Source organism: Macaca thibetana, chromosome 2 (assembly GCF_024542745.1).
Source record: "Macaca thibetana thibetana isolate TM-01 chromosome 2, ASM2454274v1, whole genome shotgun sequence".
Lineage (NCBI taxonomy): Eukaryota > Metazoa > Chordata > Mammalia > Primates > Cercopithecidae > Macaca > Macaca thibetana.
In genome coordinates, this window is record NC_065579.1 from 125,430,070 (window position 1) to 125,450,973 (window position 20,904).

The 20,904-nt window shown below is 40.0% G+C and overlaps 1 protein-coding gene across 22 annotated transcripts in view; it reads right to left on the bottom strand.

Moving 5' to 3' along the window:
• Positions 1–20,904, bottom strand: part of FOXP1 (forkhead box P1) — a 631,073-nt gene that overhangs the window by 163,056 nt on the left and 447,113 nt on the right. For 3 of the 22 annotated variants that reach the window (XM_050781340.1, XM_050781341.1, XM_050781339.1), the window contains exon 1: positions 13,660–15,206. The exons of 14 other annotated variants lie outside the window; for them this stretch is intronic. In XM_050781340.1, the coding sequence (XP_050637297.1) occupies positions 13,660–13,845 (186 nt within the window). In that variant the 5' untranslated portion in view covers positions 13,846–15,206. Of the gene's footprint in view, positions 1–13,659; positions 15,209–15,248; positions 18,550–20,904 lie in introns of those variants that run through there. 5 more of the 22 variants (XM_050781327.1, XM_050781326.1, XM_050781344.1 and 2 more) reach the window with 3 other exon arrangements.

A 20,904-nucleotide genomic window follows, 5' to 3' on the forward strand; every position in this document is an offset into this window, starting at 1 on the left:
CATTATAATACAAATATCCAGCATCTACGATTTGTAAAAAGTAAAAAAACGCTTATTATAATGTTCAGTGTGGGATAGTGAAAAATGTGCAATGACTGATGGGATCCCCTTTGGAAACTATGTCAGAGATCTATGTTCACCATGTTTCCTGTAGATGATGACTTGATAGCCATTTTTACCTGTTATGTGATCAGAACAGATTATGTCCTTCATCTCCAACTCCACTGCCTAAACCCCAGAGATAATCTTTTTTTTTTTTTTTTCCTTCGAGCCAAGGTCTCACTCTGTTGCCTGGGCTGCAGTGCAGTAGCACAATCATGGCTCACCGTAGCCTTGACCTCCTGGGCTCAAACAATCCTCCCACCTCAGCCTCCTGAGTAGCTGGGACTACAGGCATGGGCCACCACACCCAGCTAATTTTTTCATTTTTGTAGAGACAGGATCTCACTGTGTTGTCCCAGCTGGTTTCAAACTTCTGGGCTCAAGCAATCCTCCCACTTTGGCCTCTCAGAGTGTTGGGATTACAGCTGTGAGTCACAGTGCCAGGCCAGAGATTACTCCAATACAATTGAGGAGTGAGAATGGACTTTTCTTATTCTTATAACACTATCTCAATCACAATTAGAGAAAAGTCTCTTAGGATATATTGTTTGAAGATAAAATTAGATTCTCTGGATACAGAATGTGTGTGGATATGTGTTTGAGTTTATGGGAGAGGGAGACAGAAGGGTGAAAAAGGAGGAAGGAGAGGGCAAGCAGCAGAAAGAGAGAGACAGAAAGGATATGAATAAATGAATTTCTCTTTTAAGAAGCAAGGATCAACTCTGACTCAAGTTCCAGATCAATTGCTAATGTAAATAATGTAAAAGGTCCAATCCCATCTCTGGAGACCTTTTACTTTTGGTGGTGGTTCCTGGGCTGGGTTGAGTCAACACTTCCTTTATAACAGATGTGACAATTGCCTGGCACTGGATAACCTGGTCCTGTATTTTCATGCTAGGCTCGGGTTACAGTAAAGACACAGTTTGAGGATGTCACAGAGTGGAGGTGAATGATAAAACCAAGGCACTTAGAGCCCAGTTGCACACATTCACATTTATTTTCCTTCAAACTAAAATAAGTGGCTCTCTGAGCTAAAAGAAGAAGTGGGTGGGGCGGGGGGAGTGGGGGGCAGGCACACATCACTTTCATCTCAACTGTGGATTGACTAGTCTCCCATCTATGCCTGGATCTGCACAAGGGGTTGGAACTGCCCGATGGCTGGCATGCCATGGTCCACGGCCAGCTCTCAGCACTCAAGAGCCAGTGAGATGGTCCTTTCACTGCTGGCTTGGTAGGTCATGTTTTCACATTAACTGGGAACCTGGACATTTTTGACACACCTTCCATTCTATTGGTCCAAGATTACTTCATTCTCATCAGTGCCTTCATATTCTTAGTAAATAAGCGCCATCTGTTATTTACAAATTACGTTTTACATAAGCATGTTTACAACTTCTGAGCTATTTACATTCTAAGATCATAGCAGGTGCTTATATTTAGGGGCTAGGTAATTCTATGTTTAGCATGTTTATCAAGGTAGCCGATGTTCAAAAACATGTCTACCATATTTTAAGAAACATCAACAAGTTTATATAAAATATGGTTTGAACAGGCATGCACACATACATAAAGCAAGCTGGTAGAAGGAGAAAATCTTTCTAAAATGTTTTGCATAACACACTTGGTGACAGGGTCTGAGATAAGCCACTGATACCTGGACGTCTTAAAAAAATATGACTAACTGGAAAGTTTCTAGTCATGGGCCAGCAAACTATAGCCCGTGGACCAAATTCAGTCTCTCACCTGTTTTGTACATCTGTCATATATCAGCTCAAGGCATAAGAATGGTTTTTGCTTACTTAAATGGTTGAAAAAAATAAAATAAGATTATATTATGACATGTGAAACTTATATGGTATTCAAATTTTGGTATTTACCAATAAAGTTTTATTGGAACACAGTCAAGCTCATCCCCTTATATATAATCTATGGCTACTTTCCTGCTACAAAATGGAGTCAAAGACTTTTGACAGAGACCACATGGCCCTTGAGACCTAAAATATTTCTTATCTGGCTCTTTACTGGAAAAGTCTGTCAATCCCCGTCTTAGGTTGCTATCTGTATTCTGAGATCCCCAAAGATTTCACTGGTTAGAATTTTATATAAACACATCTTTCAATCAGTTCCCCAAAATAATTTTAGAGTTTGGCCAAGGAGCAAGAACATTATTAATTAGCTGTTCTTTAAGCTCAGATTCAATGTTGATGTTCTGAAAAGGAAATATATCCATGTGCTTTTGATCCGAAACTGTTTAAAACTTGCCTCAAACTTTGAAGATGTGTTTCTGCTGGTAGGTAACTGACAGCAGTTCGGATCAGTATGAGATCCTGAGCACCCACAGAATGAAGACAGCACGTGCCTTATTGGTGGCCAGTCGAGAGTTGGTTATTTCCTGTCTGCCCTGAGAAGTTGTCCCATTTCCAGCTTGAAAGGCTGGTCTGAGTCAGCCATCCTTCTTCTAATTTCTTTTCCTAGACTCTCCCCACCCCTCAAGATCAAACCTGTTTTTCAGATAATTTCATGGGCTAATCAACAGTCACTGTGGATATGGGGGTGGGAGGAAAAGCTTGTAAAAAGAGAAAAGCAGCATGGGAAGATTAGTAGGAAAGGAGTCATATTCTCTCCTCTGTTTCTCATCCTCTACATCCTCTGAGTCCCTCTAGAGAGCCTGGTTCCCCTAAACTAGTTTGCTATCTTTGTTCAACCCCAGCAACCAAAGCAATGATCATGTAACACAATCTGACAATCACTCTGTAGCAAGACCGGGGACTGAGTATGCAAGGAAACTTCATCATCATTTTGCTTTAGACAGAGCAATCACTCTAGTGCAGGAAGGAATTAAGGGCTGTGAATGACTTAAAGAAAAGAAAAAGAAAGAAATGACAGTGGCTTGTAGAACTGGAAGTATTCATACAGAATCAGCAGGATTCCAAAGCAACAGGTTCTTCAAACACTTTTTAAAAAATTTCATTTTACAAATAGAGCACTTGGTTATAACAAGACAATGGAAAAAGTAAGCTAATCTCATGGAGGGATTCTGGTGATTGTGAAAATATTAGATGCTCAAAGAAAGATTCCAATTCTAATGACTATGTAACTATTAGATACACAAGGGAAGAACAAAAGCACTGCAGTAAATCGTTGAGTCAGGTTATTGGCGTCGTAAATAGAAAACAAAACACATCCTCCAACAAAACTTACAGGGGGTAATGACCATTCACAGACAGCCTTTAACAGTTTCTTTGTACCAGTCACTGCTTGGTCTACTCTATGATACTGCAAATAAGGGTGTGGACTCTGAACATTCACCGGTAGTAAATCCACTTGACTCAACCCCAAAAGCAGGTGCAGTAGACAGCCAAGTCTTACATCAACTGGGATATATTGAATTTGAATCAGTGGCTGAGAAAGGAAAGGCTCTAGGTAGCATCATCCATCCTCAAGAGTTCCGACAGCTGGACAAATTATCCTATGCTTACAGAGCATTTAATAACAGCTGATATTCAGGTAGGACATTTTGCATGGATTTGAAAAAGCGTTCCAGTCTTTGTAAATAAGTTTATGAGACAACGTCAAGATAGGCATGGAGAAAAATCAGAGCAGAGACAACTCCGTATCTACAGCATTCCAACATTATGTGTTTGAGTCAAAATGGAAAGGGACAAGAAACAGAAAAGTCACTGTTCTCTATGGTCATCATTGTCCTAACTGCAGAGGAGTTACAATCATGGGTCATGGGCAGTGTCATCTCTGTGTGGGGACGGTGGGGAAGAGGTAAAGGCCAGGCCAAAGCACTCTCTGCAGTACTTGGACCACTTTATCACCCCACACCAGCCTGAACCTCTCCTAGATCTACTTCCAATGTTAGGTTTCACATATACTTACAGACATGATTTTATATTCTTTAAGCTACACGTAAGGTGGTTATCATTGCTATGATGCCTATTATGTATATTCCTTGCTTTTCTTTTACTTTAATGTTCAACAAATACTGCAAAGGTAGGTTTGGGAGTTGTGCTTTTTGTTTCTTTTAAAGTCAGCAATTTATTTGAGTATATTTTCTTGGGGAGGAAAAGATGGCAAAAAATTATTTCTTTCTTTTCTTTTCTCTTTCCTTCCTTCCTTCCTTCTTTCCTTCCTTCTTTCTTTTTTTTCTTTTCCTTCAAGAACTGGGACGAAAGAGAATTGCGCAAATGTGTTCCTGCACCACCTCATGATTTGCCTGCATTACTGTTGTGCATTTAAATGCCATTCCATGCACCAACTACAGGAGACATGGACACACAGAGATGCCGAAGGCTCTAGATAGGAGGTGGCATTCTGCTAGAAACCCCACCACCAATCAAGCCCAGGAAGGGGTCAGCAAACCCTGTATCCGCTTGCGACTATGAGTAACCTTTTTTACTTGAAAGGCACGTATAGGATACTTCCCAGCCAGGAAGCTAAAGCATAGGATCTTCATGACATCAAAAAAAAGAGGGGGGGGTATCTATGGTCTATGGTCCTCTTGCAAAATCAGGTGTAGTAAGTTTAACGACTACCAACAGTCAGGAAGTCTATCTGAAGTCTTTTGGAAGAGCTAAAAAAAAAAAAAAAACCACCACCATCATACTCCTACTCCCATTAACATAGGGCCCTATAACCACCTTGCTGAGGCACTGGCTGGTTGCTCCTCTTGGAGCCAGTGCCAGACGCTGAATCATTACACCAAGTCTCCGGCACCTGAGTTGTCTTTGGAGGGATTCCATTCAAGCAGTGCCCAAGCCTGAGCCTGTTTAGCTCATGAGAGTTGACAAGATCACAGCCTAGGCTGCTATGACTGTAGGCCACATTAGCGTTGCAATGAAGTAAAACCAAAGTGAAGTTTATTAGAAAATGTCTAAAATGTTAAGTTGGATGCTGCATCAAACTCTTTTTCCCCTCTGTTTAAGACTAGATTGTGTTTAAAAATAAATAAGTTGGCCCCATCCTCCAGGTTCCCAAAGTAGAAAAAAATCGGGGTCAAATGCAAGGATAAATGAATCAAAAGGCTCTATTAACTCACTGTATTTAACCCACTGTTTTTTGCAATTGCCTTTTATGAGGGTGCAGCTCAGCAACTCTCATTATGAATAATTCAGATTCACATCTTTTCATACCTCAGAATGAGACTTGCTAATTTTGAAGCTTGTGGAAGAATCTAACTAGAATTATGCTCAAAATAATGGAGGATTTTCCATGATTTTCCTAGTAACACTGAACCCAGTTCTTGCTCAAACAAATATGGTGCTGTATTTCTTTTTTTCTTATACTATAAGTCACACATACTCGGGATGCCCTAAGAGGCAATTAACACCTATGAATGCTTTGCTTCACAAAGTACCTTCCTTTTCTTGCCTGAATTTGGGCAAAGAAGCAAAGAGTAAAAATGATTTAGAGGCAACATTCCAGCAGATAGAAGACAAAAGAAAGAAACAGAAATGGGAATATAGGAAAGGCCCAAATAAGATTAATAATGTAAAATGTGGAACTACTCACTATTGATCAAACATTAGGATTGGAGGGGGGAAATCCTAATATTCTCCATTAATTTACACTCCTTAAAGCGTTATTTAAAATAGCTAAGATTGTATCTGTATAACAATTTGAAAAATGAGGAGCATCCAGAAACACAGGGACAAGTGCAGCATAACTTCCCTACATTTAAGACACTAAATAAAAACACTGTATTGAATTGTTTACTATGAACCAGACGCTGTGCTAGTTAGTTTCTCTCTACACTAATTTTATTTCTTGTTCCCAACTTTTCTAAGGGAAGTTGGGGAAAGTTGTATAACTCTTGATTTAAAATGGGCAAACAGAGACAGATTGTCAAGTTCAGTGACTTGCCCAAGGTCACAAGTCTACAGAGTGACTAGGATGGAAAAACAAAAACAAAACATTGTCTCATGAGAACTTGATACTCACACTGTACCAAGGTCACTGATTAGACCAAAGATGGCTGTGGGTAATCTTGGCAAAGGGCTATGCAGACCTCCGGAGCTCAAAATGCATGACTCACTGTGGGCTCTTCTGCTTCCAAAATGAAGGGAAGGGTCTTTTCTCAGTGTCACACCTTCTAACTTTAATCTCCCTTCTTTTCCCCACACAAAAGACTTGCTTTTTTTCAACCAGATCTTTCCACGGCCAGGACTCCGTGAGCCATAACCATATCTACAAGTCTGCCCTCCCTGTTCTTTGCCCCCATTTACATGGCATCTAAGAATCTTTTTCATCTAAATTCAACCATTCCCTAAAAACTCTGTTCACAATCCAATTCCTTCAAGCAGCAGTGTCCCCTGATATCCCCAGACCCAAGGGACCAGCCCTGCTTCTGAATCCCTGTAGCAGCATCCTGTGTTTCTACTGTTGTGATGGCAAACTCCAAGCAGGCGGACAGGAAGGAATTAACAAGTCCAGCTATCTCTGCTCTCTCACACACTGTGTTTTCACCTCTCTGGTTATCTGAGTTCATCCACCTTCTTTTGGAATATTGATGTTGTCCCCATCATACCTTGATTCTCAGCTCTTCCTCAAGCCTCATTCTGGACAAGTCCCTCATTCTTTGGTTCAGCTAAGCCAAGGGTGGATTTTTTTATAAAAGGAACTTTTCGTAAAGCAAATAATAGAAAAGTAGAGCTAAGAGAACACAAGTCTTTTTCTTTTTTTTACCCGAATTTCACTAAAGTCCAGCCACAGTTAATGACTCTGGACACCTGTATCTTACACTTCACCTCCATCTAAGTGAGATCTCTTCTCCTGACCCACTCGGTGTGACTTTTAGGTCCAGCGGGATTTCTAGCTCTTGTTTTAAGCCACTGTAGACTCTTGCACTCTGCTATAAATACATTTTTCTTCTTTTTTTAGTGGAGGTGGTATAGGTGCTAACTTACTGTGTTATTAAACCTGCCCTGGTCATTGGGGATAAGGAAGATAATTAAAAGTTGTAATTTTTTTAGTGTTTATTGCCAGACAAGTACCAAACAGTACAGAGTCATTATATTATTTATTTTTTCACAATTCTTTGAGGTAAATTATACCCAGTTAACAGATGAGGGAGAGAGAGAGACAGAGGGAAGTGGGCAAGGGTGAAAAAACTAACTACTGGGTACTATGCTCAGTACCTGGGTGTCGGGATATCCCCAAACTCAGCATCATGCGATATACCCAGGTAACAAATCTGCACATGTACCCATGAATTTAAATTAAAAGTTGAAGTTATATTTTTTTAAAAAAGAAATGATACAGAGGGACTCCATATGTCTACTACCTAGTGCTGAAAAGAAATTATTTTCAAGTTGGGCCTATCAGGTTAGACCTTTCTCAGTTTTTGCCTTTTCAGCAGTTATACGCTTATAATTTTTTTTTTCTTCTCTCTGGAGAGAAAAAAATTCTGGACAATTCTTGGAAAAAATAATATTAAAAAACAATCCCCAAATAAAAACACCACAATTGTTTACTATAAATACATTGTTTAAAGTATGTAAAATAACTACAATAGTTAAACTATTTTACCTACTCCAAAATATTTGTGTTACTTATTATGCAAAGCATATAGAAAAATGTTTCAAATATCACTATTTCAATTGATACTTATAATACAGCATGATGTATGCAAGTGTGTGGTGCACGCATTATGTTTGTGGTTATTTTAACATGTAGATCATAAACTGTGTGTCAAAAAAAACCAAAAAACAAAAAACAAAAAAAAAAAAAAAAAAAAACAGAGACACACAAGACCAGAGAGGTTAAATTGTAAAGATTATGTGACATATGTAGGTAAAGCCCTTAGCACAGCACCTGAAGCATGATAGTTATTCAGTAAATGGAAACTAAAACTATTACTATATGTATAATACACTGCCCCAGGCATAAGAGAATATATTTTCTCAATGGAAAGCAAAGATTCCTTTTTCCCAGTGATCTCAAACCACTGGTCGTCCTCTTTATAGAAACACTAAGAAAACTTGCAGCATCCTCTCTTGAACCCAAAGAGATCTAAGGCAGTCAACTTTAATTGTACAAAAAGCAAACTGAGGACAAGAGGGGTACATGGTTTATCTGTAGTCACACAGATGACATGCAGCTGAGAATCCTGGCTCTTTCCAATGGCAAAGGCACTTGAGCAAATATGACTCTTTCTGACTCTTACCAAACATTCACCCATGCCTTGCTAATTCCCAATGCAGGAATGGCTGCCTAAGAGGCAAATATTGAGCTAGGGGGAGATGATGATACTGGTGGTGATGCTACCAATGAAGAAAATGGTGACTTAACACTGAATTTCAACTACAATTGGTTCTAAATTGCTTTATATAAACCGAAAGTTTATGTAATGTGGTCAAGTTCACACAACCTGGATAGAATCCCTTCACTATATTCAAGAACGACATACACAAAAAGTCCACTAATCCACAGACCTATGGATTTGGAGTTCTTCCATTCACCTGGAACTAGAAGACTACTTGCTTAACATGACTGATTAAAAAAAAAAGTAGACATATATAGAAAAATATATCAGGTTAATCTAAGCCACACAAAAAGGTAACTTTGTAATGTACTTTAGAAAGATTACATCTTATGGTGGCAAAGAAATACAGATTTGATTGGCTTGGTCGCGGAATTAGAAACTCTTTAAAAGGGAATTTGAAAAAAACTGTGGTCATCTGATACACAGTTATGTTCACAGAGTTGTGCTCGAAAAGTGACAATGATCTTTGGAACTTCCAGTAACCACAGTTTAGCATAAGATGGAACTTGAGTCTCCAGGCATGAAGAAGTAAGGATTCTCTGGGAATTTGGGGGAATTACTGACCCAGAGAGAATCATAGGAATTACAAAGAAATAGAAGTTTGCTTTGAAAAACATTACTGTATTTCTACAAAAGCAGCATACATAGTGGTTGAACACACACCAATCATTGTGTCTGGATCTGAAGGCCAATTCCACCATTTGCTAGCTGTGTGACCTGAGACAAGCTAGTTAACCTCTCTGTGTCTTAGTTTCTTCCTCAATAAGAATGGGAGGAACTGAAAGTGCCTATGTCAAATTGATACATGTAAAGTGCATAGTCTAGAGCCTCACACTCAATAAGTAACAAGTGATTTTGAAAAGTGCTGTATAACTACAGATTATGAAAGTAGTAAGTTCATGGTAGAAGATATGTAAAATGTATACATGAATTGGGAGAGTAATAAAAAAAAAAATGACACCATCATCTGCAATGACACATTGTCAGCATTTGGGGATATGATTAAGAAAAGGCATTTTCCGCCAGGCATGGTGGCTCACACCTGCAATCCCAGCACTTTGGGAGGCTGAGGCAGATGGATCACGAGGTCAGGAGATCGCGACCATCCTGGTTAACATCGTGAAACATTGTCTCTACTAAAAATACAAAAAAATTAGCCAGGCACGGTGGCAGGCACCTGTAGTCCCAGCTACTCAGGAGGCTGGGGCAGGACAATGGCGTGAACCCGGGAGGCGGAGCTTGCAGTGAGCTGAGATCGCACCACTGCACTCCAGCCTGGGTCACAGAGCGAGACTCCGTCTCAAAAAATAATAATAATAATAAATTAAAAAAAGAAAAGAAATTTCCTTGGGCCAGGCACGGTGGCTCATGCCTGTAATCCCAGCACTTTGTGAGGCCAAGGCAGGGGGACCACTTGAGCCCAGGAGTTGGAGACCAGCCCAGGCAACATGGCAAAACTCCGTCTTCTACTAAAAATACAAAAATTAGCCAGGTGTGGTGGTACACACCTGTAGTCCCAGCTACTTAGGAGGATGAGGCATGAGAATTGCTTGAACCCATGAGACGCAGGCTGCAGTGGGCTGAGATAGCACTACTGAACTCCAGCCTGGGTAACAGAGCAAGATTCTGTCTCAAAGGAAAAAAAAAAACAAACAAACCAAAAAAAAAAAAAAAAGAAAAAGAAGAAAAAGAAAGAAAGAAAAAAGAAAAGAATATTTCTTAAGCAAAAACTGGAATCATTTTGTATGGTCTTTTGAAAATTACATTTTGAAATTAAAAGCACATTTTGAGTAGAGATTTGTTTCAAATCTAATTTCTATATTCAGGTTCCAACAAACAAACAGTATAAGGAGCCAAACAACCCAAGCACCTCCACCCTACTGTGGAGTTTTCTGGAAAAGCTTTCAACAAAGGAGTCTGAACAGTAAATGGCACTTGCCTAATTTTTACACTGTGCTTTAGAAACCCAGGAAGGAGGCCCACGGCACTCCAGAATTGAAGAATCACACAGTACCATACCAGGTTAACAGCATGTTTCAATTCTTTTGCCCCCAAAGCATGTAACTACAGAGCAACCGCTGACTTAACTTTGCAGCGCCCATAAGCAGTACTGTATCTGTTTCTTCACAAAGAACAAACTAACTTGATTTTTGTGGAAGTTAAATTGCCAACATCATATTGAGTTAAAGAGAAACAAAACAAAAATCAGAAGTTTCAGCCCATGCTGTATCTTTAAAAAAAAAATACATCCTTTGACCCCAAATAGATTAAAATTAAGCGCGATTAGTCTTCAACACCTCCTTCCTCCCTCCCACCACCATCAACATCACGCACTAGCTATATTTTCCAGGCCAGTTTCTTCATGGTAAAACACTTTCTCATGAGACTGCCTGTGGTCAGGGCTGACTATGTCACAGGAAAAAATGCTTCTCATGATCTCTAGATCATAGCACTTCCAGGTCTAGCATGAGCATTAAATACAGACACACCCGGAAATTGTAAATGATTTTAACAACAGGACATTTTCCCACCTCAAAAGTGGGATAATCTTTGCAGCCTACCTATGTCCCTGGGGTGTTCTGAGTATTAACAAGTTAGCATTAGTCAGGCACTTTGATTTCTACAGACAAAGGGCTCTGTATAAATACAAAGTATGATTATCCAACCCAACTGCCTTTTGGAGAGAGGCGGAAAGGCCACTGCTTCCATCATTGTCCTCTCAAGAGCAAAGCAACCTCCCAGTTATCTGCAGGGCAACACTCGTGAAAGTTGCGCTGTATCTGAGCCTCTGCTGCACCGTTCCCTTATATAGTCAATGAAGAGGGAACCCCTTCTGTGTGCATATTTTCAATTCACATTCCAAAACAGTATAGGCAATGAAACAGATTTTCGGCTGTGATTTATAGGCCTGGATGTGACTGGGCCAGGCACTGTGCTAGAATCACGCACATCACTTCTTCAGGATGTGGAGAAGTAAGGAGGCCCCTACAGAAAATCATGTTCCTGTATTTAAAGAATGTGCCAGTATGCGCACATATCTCAGTGAATGCCTACATATTAAGAATGATTTCACAAAGCCGTGCAAACCCCACCTGAGAACTAAAAAAATACATAAATTTTAAATCTAAATTTAATATAGATTTGAGCCTTTCCCTTGGCCTCTGGAGGAATCAATTTGAGATAATGACAACCTTGAAGATAATGAAATAGGTTACATAATATTAAAGACTAGAAGGTATTTCTGAGGGACACAGACATATAAGTAGACTCTCTGTATTACAGCACCTGCCTAACATCTTTAAAGAGAGGGACAAAATGTTGGCCTCTGATAAATTATGTTGTACCCTAGCCACAGACACTATGGTATACTTTCCTTTAGTTGAGTTATTCATCTTTAGCTTTAAACATCAGAATATAGCCTTCAACAAAACGGTAAGAGCCACTGGTTTGTCCAATGGTATTATGATTTAAAACACACACACATACACCACACAGTCAAGCTACTGAGGCAGGCATTCCTAAGTGAACTGTCTAGAAAAAGCTAAACTAATGAACAAAGTAATCCTGGGAAATCCTGTTCCATAAAACCATTAGTTGCAATAGGCTAATTCTCAATAAAAAGCCTGGCAAATTCTCAGAAGGCAAAAAGCCTCCTGAGCCTTAAGGGTTAACTCACTTGCCTTAAAATAAAAAAAAAGACACATATAATTTCCTTTTATCATAAAACAATGCATTTATTATTTTCTGTATATCTGTTAAAGGGCATGGCTTTTGGAGTGGAAAACAAAACAGAACTTGGTCACATGTTTATTTGCTTCAGCTACTCCCTTCCCCTTCTGATAAATAATCAAACATGCCATCCAGAAAAAACAAAACCAGCGAGCTGGGAAATTTGATGGTCATCAAATAGACTGAGATACCAAGAAAAGCAGCCCACTGTTCCCACACTGAGTTTTCAGCCCCCACACCTACACTAACATCTGAGTAAATACCTTCAGTCACTCTTTCCATTTTCCCTGCAATTACTCCTACTGTTAAACAAATTGTCCTTAAGGCAGTCGCAAACATCTTATTTTTTCTTGCAAAGGAGAACAACTTCTGAACATTCAAAAAAGCCATCATAGCCATAGCAATACACACACATGCACACGCACATACATACAATTATTTTATGTATTTAAATGTTTCTTCTATGAGAGGTTTGGACAACCCCAGACCATATTTCTTTCTCTATTCTAATAGATGCTGTTTTAGACACTAAATTTTAAAAATATTTAGTCTGGGGACTAGCAAACAAGGCTCACAGCAATAACAATTCTCTTAAGATCAAAAGAGCTAATTTTCCATTTCCTGTCTATTCCCTGACCACTATATAGTTAAAAAAGAAATATTAACACCTGGCTTACCAATTAAACTGAAGTTGGGGGTCAGGGAAGGGGGTGTGGAGGGAGGGGAGAGAGGCAAAAGGAGTGACTACAGACAGGAAAAGGTGGAACCTTTTTAAAAAATGTCAAACCATGTGTTTAAAAAGTCATTTCAACAGAAAGGACTAAGAGAGCCGTTAGATCGCTCTTCTACTCAAGAGCCAGGAGGCAGCCCAAGTCCAAGGGCTTTTCCTGCCATACTGATGATCCACAAGGAAAATTTTGAAAAGAGCCTTCCAACATCAAAGTTAACAACCATCACAGAAAGTGAGGTAGGCTTCCCTTTCCCTCTGCAGCCCACTCCGTTGAAACAATAGGAATATGAATGAGATAATGACCGTGCGTGTTTCAGCAGTCTGACTTTTATTGGCATGAAATTGGTACAAATATTATCAAGCCTGATTCACAAATGATGACGGTGTCGTGATGCAAACATTAGGGGACAATTCTGTAGATGCAGAATTACAAAGGCACCATCCCCACATTCTCTTACTACTTGTGGTAACAGGAAGAAAAAGAAGGCAACGCGAAACAATGTCACAGTAAGCAGAGAGAGGTTCCAATCTACGTTCAGCCTATAAAACTATCCTGACACCACCCGGCTGCTTACTTAGCTGATTATATCCAAAGACATATTTGAAAGCAAGAGTGAATTAAACAAGGAGTTAGAAGGAGACGGTCCTCTCAAATCTCTAAAAAGAAAAAAGCCTCTGATGGAGAGAGGAGGGAAGGGGGAGGAAAAAAAGCAGTAAACAAGTTGGATCATCTTATTTCGCCCTTCGGAGAATGTCTGCACAAGAACGGATCCCTAGTTTAAAAGTTTAACCCACCAAAAAAAATGTTTCTTTTTCTCTGGACACTTACAGAGAAAATGAAGAGTTTGGCGAAGGGAGCCCGTACTGTCTGCCTTTGGATTTCCGTCTTCTTGCTGTAGATGGGTTCTGGCTGTTTCTGCGAAGCGGGGGTTGCCGAGTGGTAAAAAAGATGTTTGAATAAACAGGAAGTACTGTGCGGCTGAAGCACACTCGAAGAGAAAACACACTGGAACATTGCCCTTTGTAGGCAACCTCAGGGAGGTTTGCCTCCACAGTAGCTGGCTGGGCTCTCACTAAATGACAAAGAAACCACAAGAATTCCTCAAGTAATTCTTCACTTTCAAAGTTGAAAGATCAGTTGGAGCTTGCAGGTAATTTTCAAAGTTGCATTTAGCACTTAAAGAAATCTATTAATGCCACACGTATCTAAACCGCTCCAGGTCTGCAAGCAGCGACACAGCACACGCAGTGTGCCCTGGCTAGACCAAGCCCTAGCCAAACACAGCTCATTCACGCAGACAAATACACACCAACAGGGTTTCGGGAAACCTGCTCTTGAGATATTTTTGTGGTGACATTTACATAGGCAGGATGCTTTAAAAAAAAAAAAAAAAAAAAAGAAGAAGAAAATTCAGATTTTGCAGACTTTAGAGGATTTTGTCACATGTATTTTTAAAGAACATATCGTCCCGTATTCCAGAGATATGCCCTGGATCTGGCTTTGACTGGCTGTCCTTTATATTTTCTTTCTCCACCATCAACCAAACTACCTGTTTATTTCCAGATGCCTAGCTTGCCTACTGGAACACTCCTTAACCCGCCCCAAAATGATTATCACAGTCCTGTCTTCCGTCACCGGAGTAATTCAACAGATACTGTAAAGAAAAGTAAACTGGTAAAGGCACAGCAATTCAGCTTGAAAAATAAGAGGAAGAGTTGAACAGCCATATTTAATAACAAAAAAAAAAAAAAGGAAGAAAAGGATTCCTTCTGAAAATGTATTGCTCTTGTGGCAATGTTCTTCTGCCACGGAAGCTACTGATTTGTTATTTAGAGTGGAATGCTGGACTGTCTGTCATCCAGGTGCTAATACTCGGCTAAAATAACTCATTGGGAGCTGTCAGTGGGATGTTTACATAGGCCCCAATCTTTTCTTCATAGAAGGAAATTTTTTACTGGAATTCATCTTCTTTTGATCTCACATTCAAAGCAACGGCAGCTTGATAGACATTCAAGTCTGAAAGCAAATCCAGACGCTGAAGATAAACCGCCAGAAAATGACAGGCAGAAGCATCTAAAGCTTATAAAAATGAAGAGAACAGCATGTCGCCTGAGTATTACAATAGCAGAAATCAAGAGACATATTAGGTGGAACTGATCAGCCACAAAAACAGTTCAAAAGGCAGATCATAGAAACAGAGGACTAGGCTAGGGGGAAAAAATGGGAAAGATCTGGTTTACTGCCTCATCTCCCTTCTGAGCCTCACAGTGCTTCCACGCCTGCCTTCTCCACTTTGGGAAGGGGTGGAGTATCCAATGCAAATGTTCCTCTCTAACTCAGCTGGTCCAGTTAGAGACCAGGAAATGATTTCCTAGCAATCCATTTTCAAGGGGCAGGAGAAAAAGGCAGACTCTTACCTTGCTCAGTGTCCAACATGCTGCATTTTATTAGCATCCCCTGCAGCTGCTCTGCGTTGCAGTATCAAAAGGCACACAGCCTGGGCGCCATGAAAGTGGGCGGTCAGGAAAACCATCTCTCAACAGAAGAGCTATAAGTAGTTCGAGATGGGGCTAGAGAGCTCTAAGCAGTCCAGTTCCCTAAAATGGCTAGTTATGGAATGAACACAAATGTTCCAGCCTCAGTCACACAAATAGATGTGTTCTGTCCTACAGATATGTAACAGCTCAACACCTAGTAGCTTTTAAGCCAACTAGGGCAGTTCTGTAAAGGAATTATCACAACTTTCTTAGAGACATGCAATTAAAAAAAAAAAAGCCTCTTATTTTCATTAAAGTCAGTGCATACAATGAAATACTAATTATCCCAACAATTTTGTTCTTAAAGCTGTTTGTTAACAAACACTGAATGTGAACAGGCAGCATCAGGTTAAAGGGCAACAGAATTCCACATTATAATTTAGCCCGCGGTTATTCCTGATTGCAAGCACCCTCTGGGACTGCAAAGCAAGATCTTCTTTTGCAGCACGCTTGGATTTTTAAAATTAGTGCCCCTCCTTTTTTGCATAATAAACCAACATTAAAATATGGATTAAAAAATGTACAAGCCAATTTTTAAAAGCTGTAATCAGTTTAGCATTTGCCTTGTGCAAACGAGTCCCGGGTAACTAAGTTACAAAGGCAAAAAACAAACAACACAAACAAACAAAGCCAAAGCCCTACTGGATCCTACGAGTGTTTTTTCAAGACACCTCTGCCATGCCTATACAGCTATCAGATGTGCTGAAGTCGATGATTTCCCTTTGAACTGTACTAGTTCAATCTGTGAAAGTCACCCTGGTTGTTCTCTAACCATAAAAAAAAAAGCAAACAAACATAGTTGCTCTCAACACTTATTTCCAAACTTCCCCCAACTAAATATTCCGTGTTGTTGCAATTGTTCGATTTACAAAAAACAGAAAGGTTTGTCGTGAAAACGAAATGCAAATTCCCTTATATATTATAAAATAGGTTCTTCCTCTACAAAGAATGCCGCCACCACCGCTGTGATGCAAGGAGCAGCAACACTCCACTTCTCATGGCCATTAGAAATCTTTTTTTAAAAATCTGCCACGTATAAAGACCTTCATTAGTATAATTAAATGACTGTTGGGTTTTTGTGATATAAACAACTTTTGATATGTCATTTAAAAACCTCATAATAACATCATTAAAGAGCCACCATTTTTAATAGAGAAATTGTCTGCTCAGGGCCATGGAACAGTCGTCTCGCTCTGGGCCTCTTCCTCCTCTCCCTTTCAGACTTCTGCTGGACTTGAATGTCACCATAGACCTTGAATCCTTGAATGTGAAATGGCTTCACGCTAATTGCTCTAATTGCTTGAAGATGTGCAGGCAGGTGAAACCTGATCCCTGTGGCCATTGTAGACCAAGAACAACACGGGAATGTTTACACAGTGGTTTGATTTTAATAGACAGAAGGGCTGAGTTTAAGACAGCAAAAACACAGCTAATAGGTGACCTCTTAATGTAGTCCTCCTCTAAATAAAAAAAAAAGGACACACAACAAAATACAATTTCATGTTCTAAAAGGCAACGTCCTAAATACCAAGGTTATTTGCTTGACTCTTGGAGTTGAGTACATGTTACATTGCACCTGACATTTTATACCCGAAAGTCTACCCCGAGTATGTGTGCGTGTGATTTTTTTTTTTTACTTTAAAACAAAAAAGCACTTTATATGTCAGTCAACTTACAAACAGATTATGACTCCACGGTATTTCCTATTAAGTGCATTCATTTAAATTTTAAATTGAATATTTTTCACAGCTGTAAAACTCCTTGTCCCTTAAACGGAAGGCTTGGGTGTCTCCTTGTTTATTCCTTTGCCTCTTCTGTCCCCACCCCCATTTATGGAATTCTTGACCCTTGTCCATTTCTTGATTGCAGTTGAAGTTGAGCCCAAACCCTCTCACACTGGTGCTTCAGACATTTGTCTAAAGGCTTTCAGGATCTTGTTTCTTTGTTGCTGTGTGGGACTGTGGTCTCCTTCCACCTAGACAGACTAAGGTGGCCGTAAGAGTGGCCAAAATAGTTATTCAAAAACAGTGGCTATTCTCCTTGATGTTTTAACAATCTGGAATGGACACCAAGGTTTAACGATGGCTCCCTAGGGCCCTCTCTTAACAGGGCACAAAGGTAACCACGCTAGACAAGAAATACATGATAGCAAGGTCAAGAGAAAAATACAGCAGCACCTCCAAGGTATCATTAACAAAAGGAAACCCACAAAGGTTAGGGGAAGTGTTAGGTATTGAGATAGGTAGGTAGGTAGGCAGGTAGATAGATAGCTCAAGGATCCAAATGTATAGGAGCATTTCATATATAGCCAAGGAAATACTGCCAAACAGAAAATGAGAATGAAACATATACTACAGTAGGAAAAATGCGGCAAAACAATGGAATTATTTTAAGGTTAAGCTGGGCAATTAGAGCCAATGATACACCTTGTAAATGAGAACAGAGAAGCACAAAATACCCCATACAGCAGGGAGTATTGTCTAACTGCTGCTCTGCCAAGTTATGCTGTATATTAACTTCTGATGATGAAATACAAAATGCAGCAGAAAGGGGGGAAAAGTTCTCTTAAAGCTACAAAAACTTTAACTATATAAGCTAAGTAATAAATATAGGCCCTTCTTTTCCTGGACTATTTGTCTCCCCGGACACTGAAAGACAAAATAATGAAACAAAAATAACTGCGTAGAACCTCCCTTTGAATCACAGCCACCTCACATACATTTCCAGACAATCCTACTTTCTTCTAAAAGTTATAATCCCCGGCCAGGCACAGTGGCTCACGCCTGTAATCCCAGCACTTTGGGAGGCCGAAGTAGGCGGATCACGAGGTCGTAAGAGATCGAGACCATCCTGGTCAACATGGCGAAACCCCATCTCTACTAAAAACACAAAAATTAGCTGGGTGTGGTGATGTGTGCCTGTAGTCCTAGCTGCTCAGGAGGCAAAGGCAGGAGAATCACTTGAACCCGGGAGGTGGAGCTTGCAGTGAGCCGAGATCGCACCACTGCACTCCAGCCTGGCGACAGAGTGAGAGTCCGTCTCAAAAAAAAAAAAAAAAAAAAAAATTATAATCTCCTATTAAGAAGAAATGCCCTTCCCTCTGAAAAAGGAGGGGGAACCAGTAACCATTTGTACATGTACAGATTAAGTATAAACCAGTCCAAGCCAGTGAGAGGAACACAGAGGAAAAAAGTAAACAGGCCCCTACCCCCTACCCCCAAAATAGTTCCCCTTTGAAAGTTCTAAGTGGTGAGTGCCTGGTACCGAAGGCTGCCCTGTTCCTTGGAGGGGTCAGCAAAGCTATGCTAAACTGACAGGTTCAGTTTACAGCAGGCCAGAACTTTGTTTGGATATACTGGCCTTGTTCACCGCCAGCTTAACAACAGATGGCTAGAAAACTTTCATTATGTTGCACAGGACTGAACTGCAAACAACCCAGAAAACTGTGAAAAGTTTAACTCCCTCTGAACCAATGTGCCAAACCAGGGCCTGCCCAGAGCCAGTGAACCAGCTTAGGGACAAGGGGACCGTGGAAGTGATGGTTAAAATAACACTGCCCACGTCAAGTCAAAGCACCTTTCCAGGCTCCAAAACGGCAGAGACCCACCCAAATCTTTATTTAACTCTTCAAGCGCCAGGCCATATAAGGAGTGGCATTGACCATGCCTTCTTTACTTTTCCAAAATGTACTGGCAGACTTTCCCTCCCTTTGGAGAAAGAAAATCTTACTCCAGACAATTCCCAATCCCCAAGCTCCCGTTCTGCCTTCCCGTCTCCTGGAAGTTGGGAGCACAGGACCAAATTGTCTTACCCTAACACCCAGAGTTAAATATGATTTATCTAAATCTGTTTATAATTTAAATATTCATTAAGTAGATTCAATCACATGAACCCTAATATCTCCTAATGCTCTGAGACAGGTTATAAATGCACCTTTGAAGGTTTAATTCAATTGGCAATCTGAGAAGTCTTATCACTGGAAATGTGTTATTTTCATAAATGTGTTTTCCACAAATGTATTTTAGAAGCTACCCTTTCCTGTTATTGAAAGAAAATTGTGTTTATTACTCCTTTAGCATAGTGTAAACTCATAAACGTCAACAGAGAGTACAAGGAAAACTGTCAACTAAATATTGTTTCCTTCATGAGCTGTTCTTCCAAGTCAATTACGCCTTTCAACTTCTGGGGCATTGTATGATAAACTGGCAGTAAAAATCATTCACATTAATATACCATGGTGCCTTGCCTGCAAAAGGTAATTAAAGAAGTAAATGACTCATAAGAATAGACATATTAGCTGCAAAATGAAAGGCAACTGAGCTGCCACATAAAAATATGTACCATTAAGATACTGCATTTTCATATTCCTGTAATCAGCTTCAGTAGACTAATGCTTATTTAATCCAGTTCTGTGCTAAGTCCATCAACAACTGTTTTTTGCTGTTTTCTCCTTGACTGAACATTATGAGAGCAGGTTTAGAATAAATACTGCAATGAGATTTTTGCATACTCAATTGAAGAACAGGTTTTTACATTTTAAAATCTATTTTTCTTTCTCTGAGAAATACAACATAAAAAAAAGATTACTGGTGGAAAAAAATATATATGTATATTGCTAGCTAGACGTGGCCCTTCAAATGGCAGAACATTGCAGCAAAATATTTGTTTCCATATTCACTATTTCTGACCTGTACCACTATCAGCATAAGGGTGTCATGCCTCCACTTGCCAGATCTCAGCTTCCTTTATGAAGCACTCCCTTTTGTTAATAATGTCTTCCATTAGCATTAGCAGGATGAGGGCAATTTATCCTTTGGCAGGGATGGAAAGAGAAGGCAAGATATGAGGAGGGGGTTAGTGTGGGGGGTGGTGGGAGAGTCTCTCAGACATGCCTAGTGGCCTCTGAGTCCTTTTCCTTCCAGGCTGTTAGCTACCTGACTGGATAAACCCTTCTCAAAGAGAAGCGAATTGACCCTCAAAATAACTGCTCTATTTTCCAATCTCCGGCTTTCCAACTGACATTTTGCTCTCTTCTCCATATCCCTTTATATTTCAGCACATCCTTGCCAGCCCAGCCAAGCCACAGCAAAACATCCTCCACACAGTCTGAGATTTTTTCACTTCACGTGCTCACTTCTCTGCTGCGGGAACCTTGATCTTAACCAGTGAGATGGATCCACCATTTGTACTATTAATATTTTGGGGAACACTAGATGCATGAGGTTTCCTGGAGGCTGAAGAAATGCCTGTTCTGATTGTGGAAATCAGGGCTCTTTGTTGATAACTGATGCAGCCTAAAGCTTTTGCGGATTCAGTTTGGGAGTTTTAGCTTTCAAAACTCATGCAGCTCCTCCAATGTCAGCAGTGAAAATCAGCCTAGGATATCTCAACTTCTATCACGTTTGTCAACAATTCACCCACCTTCAATAACATCCGAATGCATCTGGATGGTGCCCACTAACCTATCAAAAAATCCAAAAGATAATTGGGGTTTTTTTTTGGGGGGGGTGCAAGACCATGGGCTTTCAATAAAGGT